Source organism: Petaurus breviceps, unplaced genomic scaffold (genome assembly GCF_028583685.1).
Source record: "Petaurus breviceps papuanus isolate PSGF00001 unplaced genomic scaffold, PetGlider_PUasm1.0 226, whole genome shotgun sequence".
Taxonomy (NCBI): Eukaryota; Metazoa; Chordata; class Mammalia; order Diprotodontia; family Petauridae; genus Petaurus; species Petaurus breviceps.
This window is the reverse complement of record NW_027185890.1, coordinates 3,988,496-4,012,345: the sequence shown is the minus strand read 5'-3', so window position 1 is coordinate 4,012,345 and position 23,850 is coordinate 3,988,496. Positions and strand designations below refer to the sequence as shown.

General features: G+C 37.7%; 1 protein-coding gene and 2 long non-coding RNA genes across 7 annotated transcripts in view; 2 read left to right on the top strand and 1 right to left on the bottom strand.

The window, feature by feature from the left end:
• The window catches only part of ISL1 (ISL LIM homeobox 1), a 12,542-nt gene extending 8,822 nt beyond the window's left edge, over nucleotides 1-3,720 (top strand). For both annotated transcript variants that reach the window (XM_069095301.1, XM_069095300.1), the window contains exon 6: nucleotides 2,726-3,720. In XM_069095301.1, coding sequence (XP_068951402.1) covers nucleotides 2,726-2,842 — 117 coding nt within the window. In that variant the 3' untranslated portion in view covers nucleotides 2,843-3,720. The remainder of the gene's footprint in view (nucleotides 1-2,725) is intronic.
• On the bottom strand, nucleotides 2,734-8,587 carry LOC138166841 (uncharacterized). 3 transcript variants are annotated; one of them, XR_011169745.1, is made up of 6 exons: nucleotides 8,097-8,587; nucleotides 7,180-7,302; nucleotides 6,662-6,800; nucleotides 5,447-5,519; nucleotides 3,587-3,694; nucleotides 2,734-2,871 (listed from the first exon to the last, which is right to left on the bottom strand). It is a non-coding gene; the product is annotated as an uncharacterized lncRNA (long non-coding RNA). The 3 variants fall into 3 exon arrangements; XR_011169747.1 differs by lacking the exon at nucleotides 8,097-8,587 and adding an exon at nucleotides 7,431-8,053; XR_011169746.1 differs by lacking the exon at nucleotides 5,447-5,519 and having other exon boundaries at nucleotides 2,736-2,871.
• Nucleotides 5,645-23,850, top strand: part of LOC138166842 (uncharacterized) — a 31,759-nt gene continuing 13,553 nt past the window's right edge. The window contains exons 1-2 of one of the 2 annotated variants that reach the window (XR_011169748.1): nucleotides 5,645-5,875; nucleotides 7,157-7,259. This is a non-coding gene — a long non-coding RNA (uncharacterized lncRNA). Of the gene's footprint in view, nucleotides 5,876-6,647; nucleotides 6,767-7,156; nucleotides 7,260-23,850 lie in introns of those variants that run through there. The other variant, XR_011169749.1, reaches the window with a different exon arrangement.

The following is a 23,850-nucleotide window of genomic DNA, read 5'->3' as shown; positions in this document are numbered from 1 at the left end:
AAGGAAGGAAGGAAGGAAGGAAGGAAGGAAGGAAGGAAGGAAGGAAGGAAGGAAGGAAGGAAGGAAGGAAGGAAGGAAAATTGCTTGCTTTGTCTTAGGTTTGAGGGAAGAGAGAAAGGAGTGATGGGGAAGAGGAAAAGGTAGAGGAAAAATTGACTGTTATAGATCTTTTATATGGCATTGCATAATTTGAAGATACAGATTGACTGGTATTTCTCTTACTCAGGTCTAGTTTAGGAACAAACTCGATTTGATGCCTTATGATTATTACATCACTTAATCTGCCTTTTATAAAGTTATTTCTCCCACTCCTGCTTCTAGATTGTAATATATCTGAATGCTAAAATAAGTGAGTTTTTTAAAATAAATAATCAATGCAAAATAATATAAACCAGTTGCCAGCACCTCAACTTTCTGGTTGAAATATATACAGAAACATTGTTCAATTTTGCCTACTTTGTGTTATGAACTTAAGCAAGAAGGAATATGATATTGATATGTACAAAAATTCTCAAGTGCAGGTATAAAAATGAAATGTGCATTTATGAACTACGTGTTAGAAGTAAATAAGCAGAAGAGATGTATTGGTAATTCATTCATGTTGGAAGTCCTTACTTAGCTTGAAGGAGTCTTCTTAGATGAAAGGAAAAGAATAATATAGTGCAAACTTTTCTTAATTGAATTTCTGCTGATTGGCAATTCAGCTGCACTAGTCAGAGTTCAACCTTAATTCTTTGGGATATAAGAAAATGAATATTTTAAGATGGGGTCTTAGAGTTAAAACAAAGGACTTTAGCCCAACAACTGCACTATGGAAACTGAAAATGGAAAAATAATAGAATCTGCTTAACTGTGGAAAGGCAACATGGTGAGGTGGGAAAAGAACTACTTTTATAGGCAATAGATCCATATTGATTCTGGGCTATAAAACTTAGTGGGTAAGTTACTTAACTTTCTTGAGTCTCATTTCCTTCCTCTGTAAAGTGGGGATAATACTTCAATGTACTGTTGAAAAGATAGTGTTTTGCAAACTTTGTTGTGCTACATGAATGTGTTATCACATATAGCTATATCTGATAAATGCATAACATATTTTGTTTAATAAGGAAAAATACATTAAAAATCATTCTGTACAAAATTCAGCACTTTCAAAAAATTTTCCCTTTCATTTCAAAAGGAGATTCATTCATTCCAACAGGGTACCCTTTGGAAATAGCATTTGCTCTAAGGCAGTTGCCTCTCTAGCTCTGGATGTAAATTTCACATGGTGAAGGTAGGCCATTGACCAGTAGCCAGTGTAGTAAATAGGTTACCTACAATCTGACAGGATTTTTTCCTCCTTAGGCTGGGCCAATCTTGTAATCAGACAGGTCTGCAGAAACAACTTTGTGATTTTACAAAGGTTTTAATGGGTTGAAAACTTTTAAAGTCCCTGGAATTAGTATTGAGACAGTTAGCCATTTTAAGCCAGGTCAGATGAGTTATCCAGCAAAAAAGAGATCCAGGGAGATCAATGTTTCCACCCATATTTTCATGTTAGGTAAGAGATGGGGTCAGTATGAGGTGGGAGAGGGGAGGAGATTTGGTCCAGAAATGTGTTAAAGCCCATTATTTAAAGAGCGTTTGAATTGCTCTGCAATTGAATGAACTTAACATTGTAGCAGGCTCTTACATGGAAAAGTTCAATGGAAAACAAACATACAAATAAATAAATAAATAAGTGAATGAATGAATGAATGAATGAAGCAGAGTAGAGTGTTAGCTCTAGGTGCTATTGGATATAAAGCAAACCTAGTGAGATCTCTTTAGGATTTTGTCTCAGCCCTTTGGGTATCTGCTGGGTATTCCTTCACCAGAACTGAATTCCTATTGTGTATTTCTCAACTCAAGGGAGAGGCTTTGATGCATAGAGAAAAAGACATTAGCTGCTCCCAGGGCAACATGTAGCCGGCAGGGTAATTTTATTGTGTACATGCATGGAGACACTGCCATACAGTTTCGCCACAGAAAACACATTTACTCATTAATAATTTAATGCAACATAATGTTGGGAATTCAGTTAGTGTTAGAACAGAGAGCCCTCGAAGGAAAGAGTGGTGCTAGCAATAGGAGCACGGTACTGTGTCAAGAGAACTGATTTTGAATCCATTTTCTACATGGAGTGTGACTTTGGACCGAGACCATTTCTGAGCTTCATTTTCTTCACCTCTAACTAGGGAATGATAATGCCTAGAAATATCTTACAAGGTCTTGCAGGGGAGAAGCCTTCAGTAAGTGTGAGCTACTGATAATGATTTGGAAAAAGCCCTAGGGGGGGAAAAGTTTCAGTTTATTCTAACTAAATAATAATGTTTCAATACTGAGACTTTGCTTCATATACATCTTTTAATAAATATACATAATATGTATAGTTGTGTGTATGTACATGCGTATAGATGAATTTATATACACACATATCTCTCAATGAAGACCAGATACAAATAAGCCCAAATTCATCACTCTGAATTTTCCCTCTGAAGATGCAGCTCTCAACATGTGTATCATGTGTATGTGTGTGTATATATGTATATATATGCTTATTTGATGTGTGTTTATCATATATCAGGTTTAGTAGGCATATATACCTATGAATACACACATATTTATTCAGAAATATATATGTGAATATCTTTCTTTTTTCCATGAACTTAAGAATAGCCTCTTTTGTTCTTCCCTTTCTTTGTAGGTCAATTTTTCCGAAGGTGGGCCAGGTTCAAATTCCACTGGAAGTGAAGTAGCATCAATGTCCTCTCAGCTCCCAGATACACCAAACAGCATGGTAGCCAGTCCTATTGAGGCATGAGGAACATTCATTCAGGTGTACTTTTTTCCCTGTTGGAGAAAGTGGGAAGTTTTAATGTTGGACTCCAAAACAAAAGTATTTAACAACCCAACTAATGAAAACTGAATCTAAGAATGGATGCTCCATGAAATGCACGAAGTCTGTTTTAATGACAAGGTGATATGGTAGCAACACTGTGAAGACAATCATGGGATTTTACTAGAATTAAAACAAACAGAAACAAAACCAATTAAAAAAAAAGTCAGCAAAATGCTATCGAATGATCATAGGAGTACTGAAAAAAAAAGACATTTTTTAAAATGTAGAGGATTTATATTCACGGATCTCAAAAAAAAAAAAGCCTTTTCATTTCACTGTACATCTAGAATAAACAGAAATAGAGATTTTTCTAGTTCATCCTAACCCGAATGGTGCTGTTTCTATATTGGTCATTCATTGCCTTGCCAAACAGGAGCTCCAGGAGGTTTCAAAAGATCTCGAAGAGAAACTGGCCTCTTTGGCTGAAAGATTCATTTCAGGAACGTGGAGCTGCATTGGTTTGCAGTGTTTTTAGTTGACTTTAACATGGGATTGTTTGAAAACCTGGGTCTCCTAGCATGTCCTATAGCTGGTTTCTTTAAAATTTTTATTCTCTCTCTCTCTTTTTTTTTGAGATCCATCCTCTAACAAGAAGTCTGAAGCGACTTTAAAGGTTTTTGAATTCAGATTTAAAAACCAATTTATAAAGCATTGCAACAAGGTTACCTCTATTTTGCCACAAGCTTCTCGGGACTGTGTTTGACTTGTGTCTGTCCAAGAACTTTTCCCCCAAAGATGTGTATAGTTATTGGTTAAAACGACTGTTTTCTCTCTCTGGAAATAAAGAGGAAAAAAGGAAACTTTTTTTTGTTTGCTCTTGCATTTCAAAAATTATAAAGTAATTTATTATTTATTGTCGGAAGACTTGCCACTTTTCTTGTCATTTGACTATTTTTTTTTTTTTTGCTGAATAAAAAAAAAAAAAGAAGAAAAAGGTTGTACCGTGGTCTTTGAATTATATGTCTAATTCTATGTGTTCTGTCTTTTTTCTTAAATATTATGTGAAATAAAAGCGCCATATGTAGAATTATATCTTCAGGACTATTTCACTAATAAACGTTTGGCATAGAAAAAGAAATCATTGCTCCAATTCAGGGTCCCTTTTTATATGTTTACACGTTAGCAGCTAAGCACCAGGAAATAAAAGATTGCATGCAATGCAGGTCCTGACAAAGTACAGTAGGTGTGATATTTTATTGCAAGTAGTTAATGTGCAGCTTGTAAATTTCGTTTTCAATAGTTGGATCAAAGCTGGTTGGAAGCCGTTAGCACTCAGCTGTGATAATGTTACAGGTTTTCGAAAAATGAGATGCTGCTCTCTGCTCTGCCCACTACCTTCCCCTTCCATTTTCCTTAGCATCCCTTCCCCTCTCTCTTCTTTTTTCCCCTCCCCCAAACCAGGTGGGAAAGGGCCCGAGTCAGAAAGGGCTTTGAATTATTATTCCAAATAAGTGCTGTATGCCAAACTCTTTTGCTTCAGTCTGTTGAACTGACCCGTATTTCAAGTGTAAGCTCTTGCTAAGAGATGCATTTTACTTGGCAAGTCAGGTATGACCATTATTTATCAGTGGCTGCTGTCAGTCAACAGAGAAACGTCGCATCCCTGGTTTAGGGGGAATAGGGCAAGGGAGGATCTTCTCTGAAGCCGTGGAGCCATGTGTTACTGCCTTGCTTCTTGCCTTTCCTTTCTGCCTCGATTCCTCTCCCTCTTCTCCATAATAATCGTCGAAGGGGGGGGGGGGGTGAAAAGTCTCCCTCTCGGGGAAAAGTCGCTTGCACCCCAGGGAATCCAAATTCGAAATTTGCCAGCTCCCATGCATGGCATGGCAGGGGGTAATTGACTTGTGATCGTTTTGACACAGCTTTTGCTCTATCTCCCTTCCCCCTCCCCCAACTGGATTTTTAGCCAGATTCAAAATTGTCGTCTGCTATGAGCTAGAGACCAAGAGTTATGCAAAGGCAACCCTCTTCCTATCTGTTTTCCACCTCTCCACCCTCCCCCCACCCCAAGTTTCTTTTTCTCTTTTATCTGGCTAGGTAGAACTTATCAGCGCCAACCATAGGCTAAGCAGGGCTCCACCCTGCCTGCCTCCTTCTTCTCCAAAGCCCCTCCACGATTTTCACCTGGTTGGAAACTAGATTCATTTTTTGTATGCGCGACTGTAATGCCGTTTGGAATATTTGACAACTCTTTCAATAAATATGAAATCTACCTTACCCTGCAGTGCGTGTGTGACCAGTAACCCTTCCATTCTCAGAGATGGAGTTTTGCTTTGCGTTCGTAACTCTGGGAGTGGGTCGGGGTGGGCGCTAAAGACGCTTCGGTCTAGGGTGTCTTAGCCCCCTACCTCTCTAAAGTAGCTCCCACAGCCTCTAAACATGCTTCGGGGGGAAGCAAGCTTCAATTAGCCTTTTGTTTGGCTTGGTTCTACATAACGCGCTAATTACAGGCTCTAACGCGAGGCACAAAGAAAACAAACTTTGCATTGAAAATGTTACTGTGCCTTAGACAGGCCCGTTGATTACCTTGATTGTTGTGTCTAATTCTTGACAGAGGGGTTAAATAATATGGCCGCTGGTAATAATGGCTTGTAGCATTCTATCGAGGGGGGAGAAACAAAACAAAACAAAAAACCAGGAGTTATGTCGTATCTCACGCGGATCATCTCCAGGAAAGGTCCTTTTCTCTCTTTCTCCCATCCCCCGTCCTCCTCACCTTTTCTTTCCATCACCTTTCCTCTCCTCCCCCAACAGATCTGAGTCTTTTTGCCTGGTTTCCACGGAGCTGTTTCTAGTGGCCTCTTTTTACGCCTTTTTGTCTCCATCCTCTAGCCTCATTCAAGGACTGAATAAGCAGATACATTTTGCACAATCTCATCATGGATATTGGCTGCATGTCTGAAAAATCTCCAATCATCGAAGTCAAGTGTGGGAAACAGAACCAGAGAAACCTAGGTAGCAATTCTCTTCCCTTTTCCAGCCCTTGGATGCTGAGATTTGGGTTCTTTGGTGGAATGTTCAGAGACAATGCAGGGCCAGAGAACAATTTAAGGGAATTGGACAGATTCAGAGGATCTACCTCAGATCTTGGTGATGTTTTTGGCTCGTATGTACTTTTAAAAATAGAGGGAGGGTGTTTGGTATACAAGGTGTTTGTATTCCTGTTATCTGTCGTTTGAGGGGGACTGGGGCGAAGAGAGGAGAACTTAGCTGCTTTACTGGATTACAGGTATTGTAGGATGACTGAGGAGGAGTATAGTTCTGCAGTATTCTAGTATTGCTCTATTTATTATTAACAGAGCGACCTGGTTTTTCAACTTGTTTTCTGAAATATGTAATCCAATTGAATTTCTGGATTTTTGATCATTTGCTTTCTGTAGCCGTTCCTGGGAAGTATCCAGGGGCACTTTCTCCTTGTCTAACCTATGTAGATAGAGAGCCTGGAGTCCTCTTCTAATAAAACTCCTCCTGATTACTATTATCCTTTATCCTCCCTCCCCTTAGTTGCTCTGAATTCTTCCTTCTGGACATTATGACTCATTTCCTCCAGCTTCTGTTGCTAAAATTTAATGCAGCTAGAGACAGTAGCATGCATACTATAAGACAGACTCAGATAATAAATATCCATATCGACACTCACGCAGATACGAAATTCTATTGTCTCAGACTAAAGGCAAACTCCTTTAGTCAACTGTCCCTCATTTTCCCTCTCAGCAAACAAATGACAAGTTTATTTCCTACCTTTGAGAATGTGGATTCTTTACGTCAGGAAGACTAAGTCGCTAAATTCGAGTTGGTTTTTCTCCCCTTTGAAAATTCACTCCAGGTCCAATGGAAATCCCCAAGGTGATGAATATGTGTGAACCCACGTGGGAAATACCTGGAGAAAAGTGTGGTGGTATTGTCAGTGCAAAGGCTTGTGCTCTGCCCTACTGTTAACTATTATTATTTTTAACAGCAATCATAATAAGAATGCAATAATTGAGTTAATCACACGTCATCTTGTCAAACTCACTTCTATGACTTTTCTGTTTGTTATCTCTATGGTAAACGAGAAGCTATGTTTCCAAGCATCTATGAATCCTGTTTCTTCCAGAATCTTTTCTTTCCTTTTTTAAAATAAGGTATAACATTTAGTAGAAGTAGAGGTATGAACTTTGTGATTATCTCTTGGTATTCAACCTTTTCCTTCTTTTCTTTTGTTTTCTTTCTTTTTTTTTTTTCCATATTCACCAGTTAACCGAGATCCAGATACCCACCAAGGTGATGTGTGGATGAAACACAGTCGATTTCAGTCAGAAATGATTCTCACTCCTTACACAAGCCAAATATCCAAGCCGTAAGTATTTAAGTTTCAAATACGTAAATTTTAAGCTTGTCACCTATAAGGAAAGTAGAAGAGATTTATAATCCGTATCTATGCATGGGTTCCATTCATTAACAGTTATCGGCATCCTCTCTTCTAATCAACAATTACAGACTACATCGAAAAGCAATAAAAAATTAGGACCTGGAATGGAAAAGGGGGAGGGATTTTTTTCCCTAGTCGCTTCTACTTTTAAATGCATTAGTCTTGCCCGTAATCCAAATACTCGGAACAGCGCTTGAATGATTCTTTTTGTTAATAATGATAACTATTAAAAAAATAGCTATAATAATGATAACAACAAAAGTAAGAAAAGGATGCGGTGGAGGGTTTTTTTTTTTTTAAGTAAGATGCAAGTAGTTAATATAGGGCGCTGGCAGCAGAGTCTATTTACTGATCTTTTCTGATTGTTGTTTTCTCGATAAGAGAGCGAGCCACTGAATGGCTGTTTGAGTCCAGGCGCCACAAACATAAACTTAACAGCCAACAATGTCCCAGTTTGTGATGGAGGATCTTTCCACACCTCCCAGAGACTTCTGAAGTGTAGACAGAGGAGCTGGTTCTCGGGGAGAGGAGGGGGTGGGGCGGGGCGGAAGGCTAGACTCAATGTTTGCTCTGGCCATTCTGTGCTATCCCATCCTTTGCTTTTTATAGGGTCTTCTGTCCGCCTCTCCCCACCCCCACCCCCGCTCCTTTCCAATTCACTTTGAGAAGTCAGTTAGTTTAGCAACATTCAGAGAAACCAGCTTCTTCGGATTAGCACTGGGGATCTTATGTATCGTTTTAGCTGGCAAATCCTTTGTGACCTACCAAAGAGGATGTAAATTCGAAGGAGAAGGGTCTCTTTTTGGAAATGAGGGATTCAGACGATTGGATTTTTGTTGTTGTTGCAGATTCTCTTCAGTTGCAAGAAATGTCTGTCTCCCTCCTCCCCACCTCCGCCAGATTCAGTTTAGGTTGGTTTGTGTGCCCAAACTGGAACTGTTTTGCTACTTCTTAGGCAAAACGGTCTGCAGTGGGTGAAATATTCCCTCCTCCAACTTATCTCCCCCACTGCCCCCGCCCCTTTTAGTCCGGCTTCTCTCGGTTAGATTTACCAAGACAAAGTAAACCGGACAGAAAGATTTTTCCCCCTGGGGGGGGGGGGGGGGGGGAAGTTGCAGCTGAGAAAGGATGGTGGCCAAACCAGCTCCTCGATGGCTCCCGGGGCTGTCAGTCCTTGAGCCTTTGGAGAAGCAATAATCATGGCCCTGGAAAGAGGAAAATAGGGTGTTACTATGCCCTGTACTTTCGGGAACTGATCAGGTTGGTAGATCTTGAAGACTAATCCAAACAACTCTTTTGACTTGTGAGGTCCGAAGTCTAGACAGAGCTGGTGGCTAGGCGGCTCCTTATCTTGCTTTGGGATCAGTGGAAAGAGGCTTTCTGCCCACAGCAGCTCCAGGATCTGCCAGGCCAGCAGCTACTCCACCTCGCAGACAGAACAACAAATACACCACCTGGAGGCTTCCCTAGCTCACTTTATTGTTTTAATGGTGAATGTTTCGAAACATTCATTTGTCTTTTTTAGCTAAGCATACTGGACGGCGGATTGCCGCTTCCCCCGCCAGATCCAGATCCCAGAAATTGGGTGTTGGAGAGACCCTCTTGGGGATTTTCATGGTGATTTCAAACTGGGCAAAGCCCCTAGTTTCAGCTGAGAGGCAACTGCACCCCCTTTCTCCGCGCTCCCCAACCCATGTTCTTGGAGCTTGGGGAGAGAGACTAATTGCTTCACTTTTCTTTATTATGTACCCATGAAAGCATGCGGTTTTTTTTGGGGGGGGGGTGAAGGGGGGTGGAAATGGAGGAGAAAGGAAGGAGGAAGCTCTGCGTTCAGAGGGTGTGACGCATCTTCTTTTGTTATCTGAAAATTGCTTTTCTTTACTAACCCACTTCAGGCTGGGGGGATTGTAGGTTCCTCCCAGTCCCCGACGCAGGAATAATCAATAAAAGTAGTTCAGTAATTAAGCAACGTTTTCAGTTGTAGGAAGGGAAAAGTGCCATTGGATTGTTGTGGCAGACCTCAGGTTGCACAGAGAACATCCTTCCCTATGTGTACTTTTCATCCTTCCCGGTTCTTTGTGCAGAGTACTCAGTAGAGACAATACCTAACGACGTAATCTTCAGCTCCTCTACTGAAATCCCGCCTCCTTCTGCAGCTCCCCGCCCCATCCCAACAAGAAAACAAAACAACAAAACACACTTTGCTGCTGAGAACAAAATTTGCTGTGTGCAAATTTGGAATGGCTGGTATTTGGGGCACCTATTCTTAAAAGTCATTCTACCCGTTTTCCCAAAGGGAAAAAAAAAATTGTTACACTGAGTTTCTATTTTCTGTGTAATTTGGTGATAAATTCCATATGAATATATATGTATTTTCTTACTTATATGATTATGTTGAGTGATAACTATTTGAAAATAATTATAATTCGTTCTCCGTAATGCTTTAGAATATGCAAAATATTTTTCATGCATTATGCCATTTGAACTCACAACAAACTTATGAGGCATAGGTAGAGTATTATTTCCACTTTTATAGATGAAAATCAATCCTCAAAATGTAGGAGATCTCTTTGTCTTTGAATTTAAGGTGGCATTTGTGCTCTTGAATATGACATCGCCTATACTCCAAGTTCTATATCTCTGTCTCCCCTCTCAGCATAAAAAAAAAAAAAAAAGACAAGAACGATTCTTATGTGGATTTCTTTTCCCAGAAAGGAATCCTTCACTGTAATTTGGGTACTGATTTTCCTTCCCTTTTTCTCATGGGTAAGAATGGCTGTTTATTTTGACCTGTCACAAATACAATGTGTTGTTTGAAACGTGTTAAACTTAGCAGGTATATTGAGATAATACTAGACAGGCCGCAGAACATGATAAAGTAAAATATGGTGGGAATTAACTTTGAAAGGCCAAGAAGTCTTTCTCTCCCCTCCCCCAGTACAATTTAATATTTCTATGAAAGGATAACTTTTCCCAAAATTTTGTAATTCAAAACAAGGGTTGGCTCAAAGTGTTCAATACAAATAGTTCATAGTAATTCACAATATATTATTTCTCATAGTTTCCACTGTACACTGTATTTTGTATAAGTTGATCATTTTACATTTTTTAACATGTATTGATTTTTATTTTCATTGATTGAACAGTTGGTTCTCCCTAGTAAACAATTATTTTTCTCAAAATTCAGTGATTATTTAGTATGGTAAGAAACTTTTAAAAGTAGAATTATTTTATATTTCCATTTTTTAATGAGAGGATTTATACTTCATTTTGAATGAAAAAGAGAACCAGGAGAAATATCTTTGCTTCATAAAAGAACCATTAAGTTTATAAAGGAAGACTGTATTTTGGGGGTAGCAACAACAATACTGTAGCCTGAAGAGTAAATATTTTCATGAATTCAAGTTCTCAATAGATATAATTATTTTCTGTATCAAACACTGTTTGTATATCAATAGATTTTATGCACATAGTTCAATATAACATGCAACTTGAAATTATTCCTTGAAAAGAACTACCACAAATAAAACAAAGAAAAACAGGAAAATAACTTTGAAAAGATCCAGCTTTTAGAAGCTTTTTTATTGTAAAATTGGATAAATTCAAAATGATGCTTTATACACTCATATACTAGCAATTAGAAACTAATTTACAAAAAATTACAAAGTGAAAAATACGTTGTAAGGTTCTGCTACTATTTACCACTATTTTGAAAATATTGTTTAAGATCTTAAGTCAATAAACCACTATCCTGAGTGACTATTCAAAATTTGTGGTGAAAAACACTTACCGGTAGAATCTGGTTAGTTCATCCAAGCACCATTGGCATGCCTCAAATTTTGATTTAACATCAAGGGCTTTTAAAGTTAGGGAGATATGTCATTACTTTTTAGTTGTGCCAGAATTTACATTTTGGTCACTAGGAGTTGCAGACAAGTATTAAGGACACTCTATGGCAGATAAAACTTAACCCTCCATTTCTATTGTCTCATCAATAGGGACCTATCTCTCCCATTAGTGTTAATGGGACCTAATCTTGCAGAAGGAGTTTCAAACAATTCACCCAGCTTTGGCTATCCACTGAATACACCACAATATATCATGCTCACAGGGAATATTTCCTCATCTAGTACCATACAAAGCATCAGTCTTACAGGTGATCTCAACAGAATTTGAAAACAAAACAAAACAAAACATAGCAGTACACTGTTTGAAATTGATGCTGAAAAACAATGAATTACAAAAAATCTCCCGCATTGCAATTAATTTTATATTTCTCTGAATTGGCAAAGGTAGAGGGGAGTGAGGGTTATCTTAACTACTAGTAAAGAACCAATAGTTGTAGAAACAGATATAGTTTCCCTGATGGATGTAGTCTAGGGAAATGCAGCTATGACTTTCATACCAGTTCTATATCTACTCTTCCTATGGGGGAGTTCTTCCTCCTGACCAACTGTTGGGATTTTTATTATTATCATTGTTGTTTTAAACAGTACTGATGGATCTTAAGGAGCTAGCCACACTTCCCACTGTTTCCCTCATGACCAAATGTATGCATTTGTGAGCAGGTTGGCTGGGATTCAGAGTGTAGCCCTTGGCTGTGGGACAGAGTTTTCTCCTTGCTAAGCTAGTCTTGGAATGAAATCTGCAACTTTGGCCTCAGACTTACAGAGATGAGAGGCCATTCCCTTGTATGATTCATGTATTTATCAGAATTAGGATTTAGAAAGCAACACAAACTAGTTATGCTCTGAGTGTCCAGGTCTTTACTAAAGATGGCTCAGTGATCATCAGTAGAAGAGTGATATGTCAACCTACTTAAGAGCAGAAGGTGCAGAATGGTTATTTTAGCAGTGACATAACACTTTTCTATTTGGGAAGCACTTTACAGTTATTAGTTATGCATGAAGGCTGGCAGAGCCATCATGTAAATGAACTCTGTACCTGTTTGTCAGCCCAGCTCCCAGTTCTCTTGCCTTTATCTTGGGTTCATTAAAACAACCAAAAAACCCCAAGAAATCAAAGGCATCAAGAAGAGTATTTTCCTTTGGTGATTCCAGTGGGGAAAGAGCTTGACCTTAAGTGCTATAGTAGACTGAATATTGGCTCTGGTTTCAGAGGACCTGAGCACAAATCCCACCTCTGATTCTTGCTAGGTAGTACAGTGGTGAGAATACTGCTGGATCTGGAGTCAGGAAGACATGAGTTCAAATGTAGCCTCAAAATACTTGCAAACTGTGGGACTGTGGGCAAGTCAAGTAGCATCTCAATTTTCTCATTTGTAAAGTGGAGATAATAATATCTCTTTCCTAGAATTATTATGAGAACAAAATTAGATATTTGCAAAGAATTTTTCAAATCTTAAAGTCTCTGTAAATGCTAGTTGCTGCTGCTTCTGCTACTACTACTACTACTACTGCCTCTTGTGATTGGGGGCAAGTCTCTTACAAGTACTTGGGTCTCAGCCTCCTCTTTCTCTAAAATGAATACATTGGATTAGGTGGTGTTGTAGATCTCTTCCAGATCTAATATTTAATTCTAGATAGCCATGTTATGTCAAAGATATTGTTAAACATGATCACAGCTTCAGCAGATGGGTGCTTGGAAGCTGTTTTGTAAATATTTTCTGTTGGTGATGGCACTTCTAGAACAAAATTAATTTTGGTCCTCTTTCTACTTCTCATACCTGGGAATTTTCTTTCCCATTTTCTACTTAGGATCAGTGTAAATAGTGAAATTAGGCCAGAATTTGGGGTGGGAAGTGATGGGTCTGATGTTTTCTATGAGTCTTGGCTATAGAGTCAAATCATGTAATAAGAAATATGCATTCCTTGTGATATGCTGGTTCTCCTGCAGTGAATTTTACTGGCCAGATATTTTCAGTTCTGTTTGGTAACATTATGAATGTCCATGGCAAACTGATATACTTTCTATAAGGCAAGGGAAATGTCTTCTATATATTAATGTACTTGGGTTTTTTAATGAATTATGGGGAAGTTTTATTGTTTCCAGAAATATAGTATTCTAACTCAGCATTATGCTCATATAGGCTTTTAAAGAGTCAGCCTTTCATCATAATTATGTTTTGTACCTTATCAGCCCACTCAGTAAACAATTATTAGGTGGACCTTGGAGTAGAATGCATTATTATACTTGAGGTTAAAAAGCCTGAATTCAAATACTAACTCAATGTTTTTTTTTCTTTAGCAAGTCACCTCCTAACTATATTTATTATAGCATTTTATGTATATTATTTCAGTTGTTTTAGCATAACCATTGTGAGGTTGTATTGCAGGCATTATTATTCAATTTTAAATATTAGAAAACTGAGGTTTAGAGAGTTTATATGACTTAACTATGATCACACAACTGCTTAGTGTTAAGGGCAGTATTCAATCTTGGGTCTTTCCTAACTTATACTTCCCATTATAACACACTACCATTTTACATTTAATTTCCTCACTTTTACTACCAATCTCTAGTATTATTATGAGCAAAGTATTTTGCAATTTCTGAAGTTCTATGCAAATATTCATTGTTATTATAATAGAATTTAACTGACAACTACTTGATTTTTCAGAATATGGAAAATTGCAGTTTCTTTCCTCTAGGGGTCTCTAGAGGAGACAGAGGTAACTATTCTTTTAAATACAAAATCCTCTAGCTAAGAAATTCTTAAAACTTTTTTCCTATTATGGATCTTTTTGTCAGAATGGTGATTTTCTAAAAGTGCATAATATAAAATGATTAGGAATAAAAAGGAATAAGTTGATCCCTCTGAAATCTGTACACAGAAACCAGGTTAAGAATCCATCCTCTTGATTGTATGTTTTTCCTTTTAGGAACAACATCTTGAGAGGAAATCCATGATATTGTACATTGAGCAATGGAGTTGGGATTAGAAGTCTTGAGTTCAGAAATATTCTTTTCAATTTACAGCTCTCCAGCACTGTGATCTTGATCAAGTCATTCCAGTTTCCTTATTTGTAAAATGAGGAGAATAAAAATTTACTACCTAACTTACTTGAAAGCTTGTGTTGAGGGTCAAATTAAATCCTTTATATAAAGGAGCTCTGCAAACCATAAAGTGCTATATAAGTAGAAACTACTATTATGTGTGTGTGTGATGAGAATGAAGAGAAAAAAAAAGATGGACCTGAGAAATATTCTGGAAGTCACAATGATACAATCTAACAATTAATTAGATGCAGGTGACCAAGATTTATAAGGAAGCAAGAATGACTGACTACGTGTACCATACAGGATGCTTTTTAAGTGATAGGGAAAATACATATATGGATAGCATTTTAAGGAAGAGAAAACAAATATTTCTTTGCTTTATCTGGTGTTATGTTGAAGATGGGCATTAGGACTTTGATGACTTGTAAACAGCAAGAGATACAGAAATAGAGTGAAGGACTAAGGTTTGGGAGATATGTACACACATGTGTACATACAGGACATACATATGTGTCATTTCTATGTGATACATGAAGAGACATATTTGTTAAAAATCATAAGAGCAGATAAAGGATACAGAAAATTAGAAAAGATATTGAGACTTGTGAGGTACTTGCAAATAAGGACAAGAAGAAAGTTTAGAAAACAGAAGTTGACAAAGGTAATTAGACAGGGTTTAGGGAAACAGAAGATAACTAGAAATATGAGGACTGGGAGTAGCAATCATTCTGGTGATGAGGATCATAAAAGATAATAGAAGGCTCCCAGGAATTAAGGCAAAGCTCTTCAGCAGGCAGGTAGAGAAAGCTGTGCCACATACATCAGAAAGATCAAGGAAGATAAAGAGAGAGAAAAAAGCCTTTGAACTTGGCTGAATGAAAGTCATGGATTACTTTAGGAGGAATGAGAAAGGGTGGAAGGCAGGTTTAGTGGGGAATTAGGGGAAATATTTTAAACATAGCTTCCTTAAATTCTTACCATTGTCACTAGGCATTTATTGAGGGTTCTCTAAGAGGACAAGCTAATGCATCCATGGAGCTGATTAACATGACTGGTGAATGTCCAGGGACTACAGCTTTTATGGAACTATGAAATGGGCCAAGGAGAATAAGACTAACTCTGAATCACATCACATCCACTTTTGCTGAATTCATGTGGACTCAGAAAATTCATTATTTTATCAAACAGATAGGTTAGATTTTAACTGTCCCCAAACCCCAGGTTATGTTGCCAAAGGAAAATTGACATGAGGGCAGTTTTTAGAAGTTAATAGGGATGGGCAGATAATACAACCTTTTGCCTCTCTTCTCTATCATGGGGGAAAAGAATCTGAGTTGCAGAGAATTGATTAGGAGGATAAGCAAGGCACTCAGACCATATTTGCATTAGATTAGAGGTTTTTTTTTTTTTAGGAGAAAATATCCTTTGTGGTATAGACGTCATATGTTTAATGTCACAGTTTAATGTCCAGCTGAAAAGAACATAAAAACTGCAATAGTATCTTTTAAACCATACCCAAGAGGGTGGGTTAAGGGGGAGAAACTATATAGGTAAAAACAGTAACATATTTCTAGGTAGTTTTAAGAGCTTTGATTACAAATAGCACTGCCACCCACAAAAATTAGGTAATGTAAATATATTGCCCTCATTTTGCAGATGAGGAAACTCAGGCTCTAAAATAGGGGTTCTTAACTTTTTTTTGACATCATACATCTCTTTGGCAGTTTGGTGAAGTCTATGGACCATTAATAAGAAGACTAAGGTATTGCTATAACTCATAATAGTCTTTTTTTGTTTGGCCCAATTTAACCATTTACCTTTGCTTATTTGCCCTCAAACTGGTTTATATGTATGGATTCTCCTTGGTGGAAGGAGAGCTGATCCAAAAGGGATGGCTACTCTCTAGTGGGGGTAGGATTGAAACTGAGGGAGGGAGAACTCAAAAAGCCTTCCTTGAAGATTTTTAGCAACCAGTTGAAGATAGGGGGAAAGAAAGAACTCAACATATAGGGCAGGTGACTATGTAAAGGATAGTGGGGGAAGGTAGTAGGGGACAAAAGAAGAAAATGCAAACTGGGAATCATGGAAAGTAAATACCCTGCTGTTCATTCTCTGTGTCTAACGAAACATCACCATTGTTTTAAAGTCCTTTCCCAATGTGACATGAACTCTAATTTTCTTTTGAGACCAGAGTCCAGGATTATGTTGAAATTGAAGATGAAGCTCTAAAAAGGAAGTAGCTCCCTATAGCTCCTTGTGTTATGAAGGTGTTATTTATTCCAGTGCTTATAGAAATAAGAAAAACATATTCTGGACTTCAGTTTTGGCAGATAAAATGTTTTTCATTCCTGTAGTGTAGTCCTTGACTTTCAGTGAATGAAGTGGCAATTGTGCCTGCCAAACTCACACCCTCAAATACAAATCAAACCCAAATCATTACTTAAAGATGGTGCAGAAATCAACATCACTGTTGATCACTGGGAAACATTTAGTAACTTATTTTTCAAAGTAAAAAATGTTAAGAATCTGTATTGACATGGACCCCCCCCCCACCTCAATGCAATGAATATTATGTCCTAGAGATTTTGTTATCTTTCATCAATACCTTTGTTGAGGTGTTAAAAGATGCCTCTGTTTCAAAAAAAAAGAGTTGGATCTTTGAAATCACTGCTCAGTTTTCCAAATGCATTCCAGTCTGGGCTCTTCTTCTCATTCAATTTGTGCCCAGTTTCAACTGCATCAACATATGTGTACTGTCATTCGGTTTTATACCTGGCTAGATGTCAGTCTGTGGGGCATCAGATAAGATGTGTCCAGTTTTGGGTCTGGAAACTATGACCAGGCAAGTAGGAAGTCCTCTTCCCTAACACCAAAGAGACAAATACAGTAGTCACCCTTAGAGGTGTAATGAATGCTGAAATAGGCTCAGGAAACAGCTCTAACTTTCTGCTGGAATAGTCAATTGTTATCATGTAGACCATGTTTAAGGGAGACTAACTTATGGGCAAACCCCTTCAACTTGCTTGACTGATGTAATCTCTCTGTGTGGAATATGCCAGAGAGTTGGCTCACAGGAAAACTGTGATAGCATGTAAGAGAAATATTTTGTAAAGACCGTGGAGCACATGTAGAAATTCCAGAATTGATTCTTCTTGGCTAGCAACATGTCTGGAAGGAGTCTTTTCCAATTGCCTATGTAGACCATAATGTTACCATCTTCCTAAATGTCTGTCAGCGTCAGCTACTCCCTCTTTGCATCATTCAGGCCTGAGGGAACACAGAACCTCTTTTACTGACATCCAATAAAAGAAGATGAAGTAAGGGAAAGGGCTTTAGGGCCTCACTTCTCTGAGGACACAAGGCTGCCAAAAAAGAAGCCTAGGTCCTGGGCCTTTGAATTCATTCTTTTTCTGTTCTAGGTGAGAGAAATAGAATATCTAGCTTTGGTCAGAAAAGTGATCCATAGAATTTAAGGAACTGCAATCTAGGCCAGATTTGGCATCCAGTTCATCAGAGGGGAAGAAACAATCATTGTTTCAGTGACTTCACTATCCTAGAAGAAGGGGTGGCTTGGCAGTCATATTATTTAGGACATGAATTTGGTGGGACCAATGTTTTGTAAAAACTGACCCAAATTATGAGTCTAATTTCCTTCTTCTCTCTCCCCAATGCCAAGTTATTAAGGTTGTTTTTGGAAAATTATGATCCTATGGTTATAGGAAAAATGCATTTTGTTTATTTTTGTACACACATACACACACACACACACACACACATATATATATATATATATACATACATACATATACACACAATATATGAAGTAAATATCCTTTTGAAAAAGCTATCCATATTAAGGTGTTAAATGGGACCGGTATACTAGTCACTAGTCTCTAAGAAATAGGGGTAACATAGCCAGTAGGGGTTCAAATTGATGGAAAAGAAAAGAGACACCACAAACCACTGATGATACCAGATTCCTGTGGCCTTCTCTTCCAAACAAGAATGGAGACACCACTTCCCTCACTTAGAATAGAAAAAAAAGAATGAACAAAAAGACCCAGAACTGAGGCTTGTTTCTTGGCAGACACTTACCTTCAAAGGGGAAAAGGTCTTAAGGCCTTTCCTCATATCCAATGATCTCTGACAATGTCATGAATGAAAGAGTCACCCAGATCCAATGAAGCCAAGAGGAAGTAGCTGAAAGTAAGAAGTCTTTTGGAAGGTTTGAATAGTCCCATCTATGCAGTCAATGAATAAAGACTCTTCCTGACTATGTTGTTGGCCAACAAGAGCCATTTCAATACATCTACATGTTCCAAAGTCTCTTTTGGATACCTCCTTCACATGTTGTCACAATTCTCCTACAAGCCATCCATCTCCTTAGCATCTTCCAAAAGGAGAGATTGTAAGAACATAGCAAGCTGATGGGGTCATGCTTATATATTAGTCCCAGGGGTATACTGTAGGCTTCTCAAACCTACTCAATCATTGTGAACATTTCTAATTGGTTAATACTATAGAGAAAATGTCCCTAATGCAGATTAAAGTTAAAAGGGTTTCATGTGTACCTTCCCCACCCCAAAGAGTTGGATATTAAATGTGTTAAAGTACACCACTGGATAGATCCTTCCTTCCTTCTCCCCCACCCCATTGAAATTACTTGGAAGTATCAGATAACAGAAGTCTAAATTTTAGAGAGAAGGAATCTGACCACGTCCACCACCCATACAGAGAATATCATTAGAAGGAAGGTGAAGATGCTTTTAGTTTGCACCTAAAACTTCTGTCTTACTAATAGCAAGATGACCATATTTCTAACCCTCCTGATTGTGGTACTAAGGAAGAAGTCAGAGTCAGGACCACATGAAATCAAGAGGTTCAGTAAAAAGATTAAGTTTCTTCCCTTTCATCATAGCTCCCAGGTGAAAAATTAGTCTTTGTGGCAGTGTCCAGTGAGCACTACTGCAACCAAAGATTTGGCTTCAGTGAAAAGTCTACTCTTTTCTCTTCTTCACATCTCCTCAAATGGACCCTTTGTATTTCTAGTTCCTTGGAATTTGGCAGTCCATAATACAGAAAAAAATTTTGATCTGTTACCATCAAACTGTCAATCTTTCTTAACTACCTTGTGAACTTCTATATCATAACATAAAATAATACCTCCCAATTCACAATTTACCTGCCTGTGTTCAAGTTTTTCATAACATTGTTTTAGGAGTGTTTCCTTAAATACTAGAATATCCAGAATAGACCTTCAAAGACTGGGATTGTCTTAGTCAGACCAGAAGGTCAATCTATTAATCTTAGTTATTGGGCAGGGCATAACATTAAATTAAAAAATCTGTATGGTAAGTGATAAAAGGAAGAAGGGGAAAGAAAACAGAAAAAAGATATTTTAGAATTGAGCCTCAACTAAAAAGACTTTTGAAGGAGAGGGAAGGACAAATTGGAAGTTAAGAAAAGAGGGAAAGTTTGTTATCATGAATCATATTTGTGTTGTATCTCATGGATCTTCCCTTAGTGTATTCCTAAATAATGTTGTACTTGGGAGCAATATCAGAAAACTCAATGGTAATGGCAGGTAAATTTGGGCCCTTTTGTAATGACCCTGACTATCCACTTGTTTGGGTAAACTTCCCAAGTAGTAGAAGCAATAGTGGATTGAAATCAGAGGACTTAGGTCAGCTTCCTGGTTCTTTCACTCCTTTGTGATCTTGGACAATTTTCTTCAGTTCAGCTAAAAATGGGGTTTATTTGCCTATAAGAATGAAGCATTTTTATATGTACCAGATACTTTCTGATGTCTTTTGCAATTGTTATATCTATGATTCTCTATCCCTTACTTGTGAACCCAGGATATACCTCGACTGACCCTTGTCCTTTCTACATTTCTTTCTTAATTTCCCAAAGTAAGGAGTTCTTACAATGCTCATATAGCTATTTACCTCCTTTATGTGCCTTATTACAAATGGTTTTGGCATGTATAGTGAGAGTTTACTTGCAGGAAGGGGATGGTGGCCCTTATCTTAGGTTGTGTCCTTTCCAGTGGATCTCAGCTGTCATTGAAGTAATTGTCAGTAACCCATCATTAAGCACCTCATCTTCATTTTACAGTCAGATGCTTTGACCAATATTTTTTGCACATTCTTCTTTTCCCCTACTCTGCAGATTTTTATTCTTGTAACTACTGTGATACTATTTTGTACAATTTTTGACTGATTGTGAAAGTGACTTTGAATGCTGAGTTCATAAGATAATGGACCTTGGGGGTCATTTTAAAGGGGTCAGATTAGATGTGCTTTGAGGTCCCGTCCAGTTCTCGATATCTGATCCCATGAATTAGTCGAATCTCTTCATTTCATGGATAAGGAAAATGAAGGGCAGAGAAATGAAATGACTGGCTCAGGGACACTTGTAGGTACTGTAGCACCAATGCAATATTTACAGCACCCACAATCACAATAAACCATGACCATAAGCATCGCGTGATGTTTGATTGCAAAATATACCAGATTCTCCAGATAGAGGATAGAACTGAAGGATTTATTTAGACAACAGAAAACTGAATCCCAAAACCAGTAAGCCAATTCCGTCATAATATCAAAGATATTCAGAAGCCATAATAATGCTGAGAGCCACAGCATCCTTCAGCCTTCCAAAAAAACCAATAAAACATCAATATCTACTCAAAAGCCTATCTGACTCCTTGCCTGAGGGTCCTCTCTCCCCCACTGTCTCGCTAGCTCTTACCAGCTTCCTGTGGGCTTTGCTTCCCTTCAGCAAACTCCTCCCAACACAGGCTCCATGTGACTACATTCAGCCTATCAGGGGGCAGAGTTTACTTCACAGTAGGGGAGGTCTTCAAACTCTCCCCTAGGTCTATTAAGGGGCAGAGAAGATCTTCAAATTCCTATTCCCATTACAGGTACTCAGGAGAAGAACTGAGATTTAATATAGTTTCTCTCATACCAAATCAAGTACCCCTTTCTCTGAGTCATGTTCCATTTTATTGGCTTTCAAATGACTCCAAACAGCTACTGTAACATGTCTATCAATAATATATATGTTTAATTATTTTATTGTGGTTTCTTATGGTATCATTTTCTAATCTTTTTTGTTATTGCAAACACTAAGAAAGTTTTTTGGGTAATATGATAGATGTTGTTGTTCAATTGTGTCCAACTCTTTGTGATTTCTTTTGGCAAAGACCTTGGCAAAGATACTGGAGTGCTTTGCAATTTCCTTCTCCAGTTCATTTTACAAAAGAGGAAACTGAGGCAAACAGGGTTAAATGACTTACCCAGGCTCACATAGTAAGTGTCTGAGGACAGATTTGAACTTTTGTCTTCCTGACTCTAAGGCCAGTACTCTGTCCACTGTACCACCTAGATGTTCATATGATAGAAATAGCCCATTATAATTTCCTTGTAACTAGTTATATGAGGGTACAGCATCTTTCTTTTGAGGTGCTACCTCAGGTGAAGGATACTGCAGCTGTCAGTGAACTGTAATTTCTGTTTTGTTTTTGTTTTCAGTATGAAAGGAAGAAGTTTGCAGTGACTTTAAGGGTCTGGTCTTTCCTATTTCTAAAATGTCAAGCATTATGATAATTCCTGCCATAGAAATGCTACAACAACTGCTACAAGAACTGCTACTGATGCAAGAAGCCCCAGAAATGCTTCACAAACTAACTTGCCAATGCTGTGGGAGGGCTTCCCAACCTGATGGAACTAATGACAGTAATAACACAGGGTCATTTGTCTTTTTTCTCTTACCATGGACATTCTCCACATGGGGTAGACTTTACACATTCCACCAATCTTACGTCTGGAATACTGCAGTTTTCATGGGCTCTAACTCAGAAGGGTAGCATTCTTTTAAGAGGCAAATTTGATCACTGAGTTTCCAAACCATTCAGGATTATGGTAATAGTATTCTGGAAACACTACATCATGATACTGAGATATTGAAGAAAAAGGAAATCACTAGATTGGATACACGAACAAATTCTGCTTATATATTCTCCTCTTATTCTTGAGGTTTTAGCAAGGGAATAAAATTTACCAAGATGCATAATTCATTTTATTCTTTTTTTCTCATTTATATAATATATTCTACATAAGAAAATATTTTCCCTATATTTTTTCTTGGTATTTTTTTTAACCAAGGATTTAGAAGAGAACTAATGCTAGAATTGATTCTTTTTTTTTTTTTAATTTTTTTGCCTTTTGGAGGGCAATTGGGGTTAAGTAACTTGCCCAAGGTTACATGGCTAGTTTTTTGTGTGGCTGTTAAGTGTCTGAGGCCGGAACAGCACTCAGGTCCTCCTGACTCCGAGGCTGGTGCTTTACTCACTGCACCACCTAGCCACCCCTAGAACTGATTCTTAATTCTAATGTAAAAATACTTATATAGCTAAAGAGGCTGCCAAAATAACTTTGGAGAGTGATAAAACTTCATAGCAATTTAATCTCATAAGTGTACAGAATGCTTATGAAAAAAATGAGAAATAAAAATACTATTTTGTACTATGTAGCCAGAATATGTTTCATATTATATTTATGTTACCTGAATTACATTTAAGTCAATGGAATAACTTATATCAGCTTTATTGTTAAAATTATATGCAATCTGACAAACTTTATTTCTGAGAAAAAAAGAAATAAATGGTCTTCACTTTAAAATATGTTTGTATGACATAAAAACAGTATAATTTTCATTTCCAACCCTCTGTGAATTTTGTTCAAATAAAATCATTTCCATGATTTAACATGTGGATGGTTTCCCTGTGGTGAATTTATAGGAAGACTTGAACAAGAATGGCCCAGGGTGCATAGGCATAGATGGATTGGTATCTATATATCCTTGGAAAGAATTCCCCCATCAGTGAACTCAAAGATCACCTGGAGTATTTGAGCATACTGTCCAGGAAGAAAAATATCCTAAAATCATTCATTTGAATATTAAAAAAGGCTTTGGGTCAAATGTAGGCTGACCTTTTCATTTTTACAATTGAAGAAACTGAGACATACAGAGGTGAAGGGACTTTTCAAGGTCACAAACTTGAGAAGTCTCACAGCTGATTCCAACACTCTGATAACAAATCTAGTCCTCTTTCCATGCTCCTCAGAACATTGGCTCTTTGAATATTGGCTATCTGGCAGAGTTGTACTACTATAAGCAGAAGAATGGGAGGGAAACAAGATAAAAGGTTATAGTGATCAATTTGGGATTCTGAATTTCTTTGCAAAGTGATTGAAGTATGGCCTGTGTATTTAAATGCAGTTGGACTTTCAGTTATATACCTCTAGTTTCCAATTAAGTTTCATAAAAGGGTAGGTGGGACGCTTTATTCTTTAGAATTCTTAGGAATGAAAGAACATGCTCTCAAGTCACCATCCCTGAAAAATCAATATTTGGGATCCTAATTATTTTATATTGATAAGCAATATTGAGCTAATTATTCTATAATGATAAATAATATTGATGGAGGTAATTAGGTGGCTCAGTGGATAGAGGCAGGACCTAGAGTCAGAAAGATTTGAGTTCAAATCTG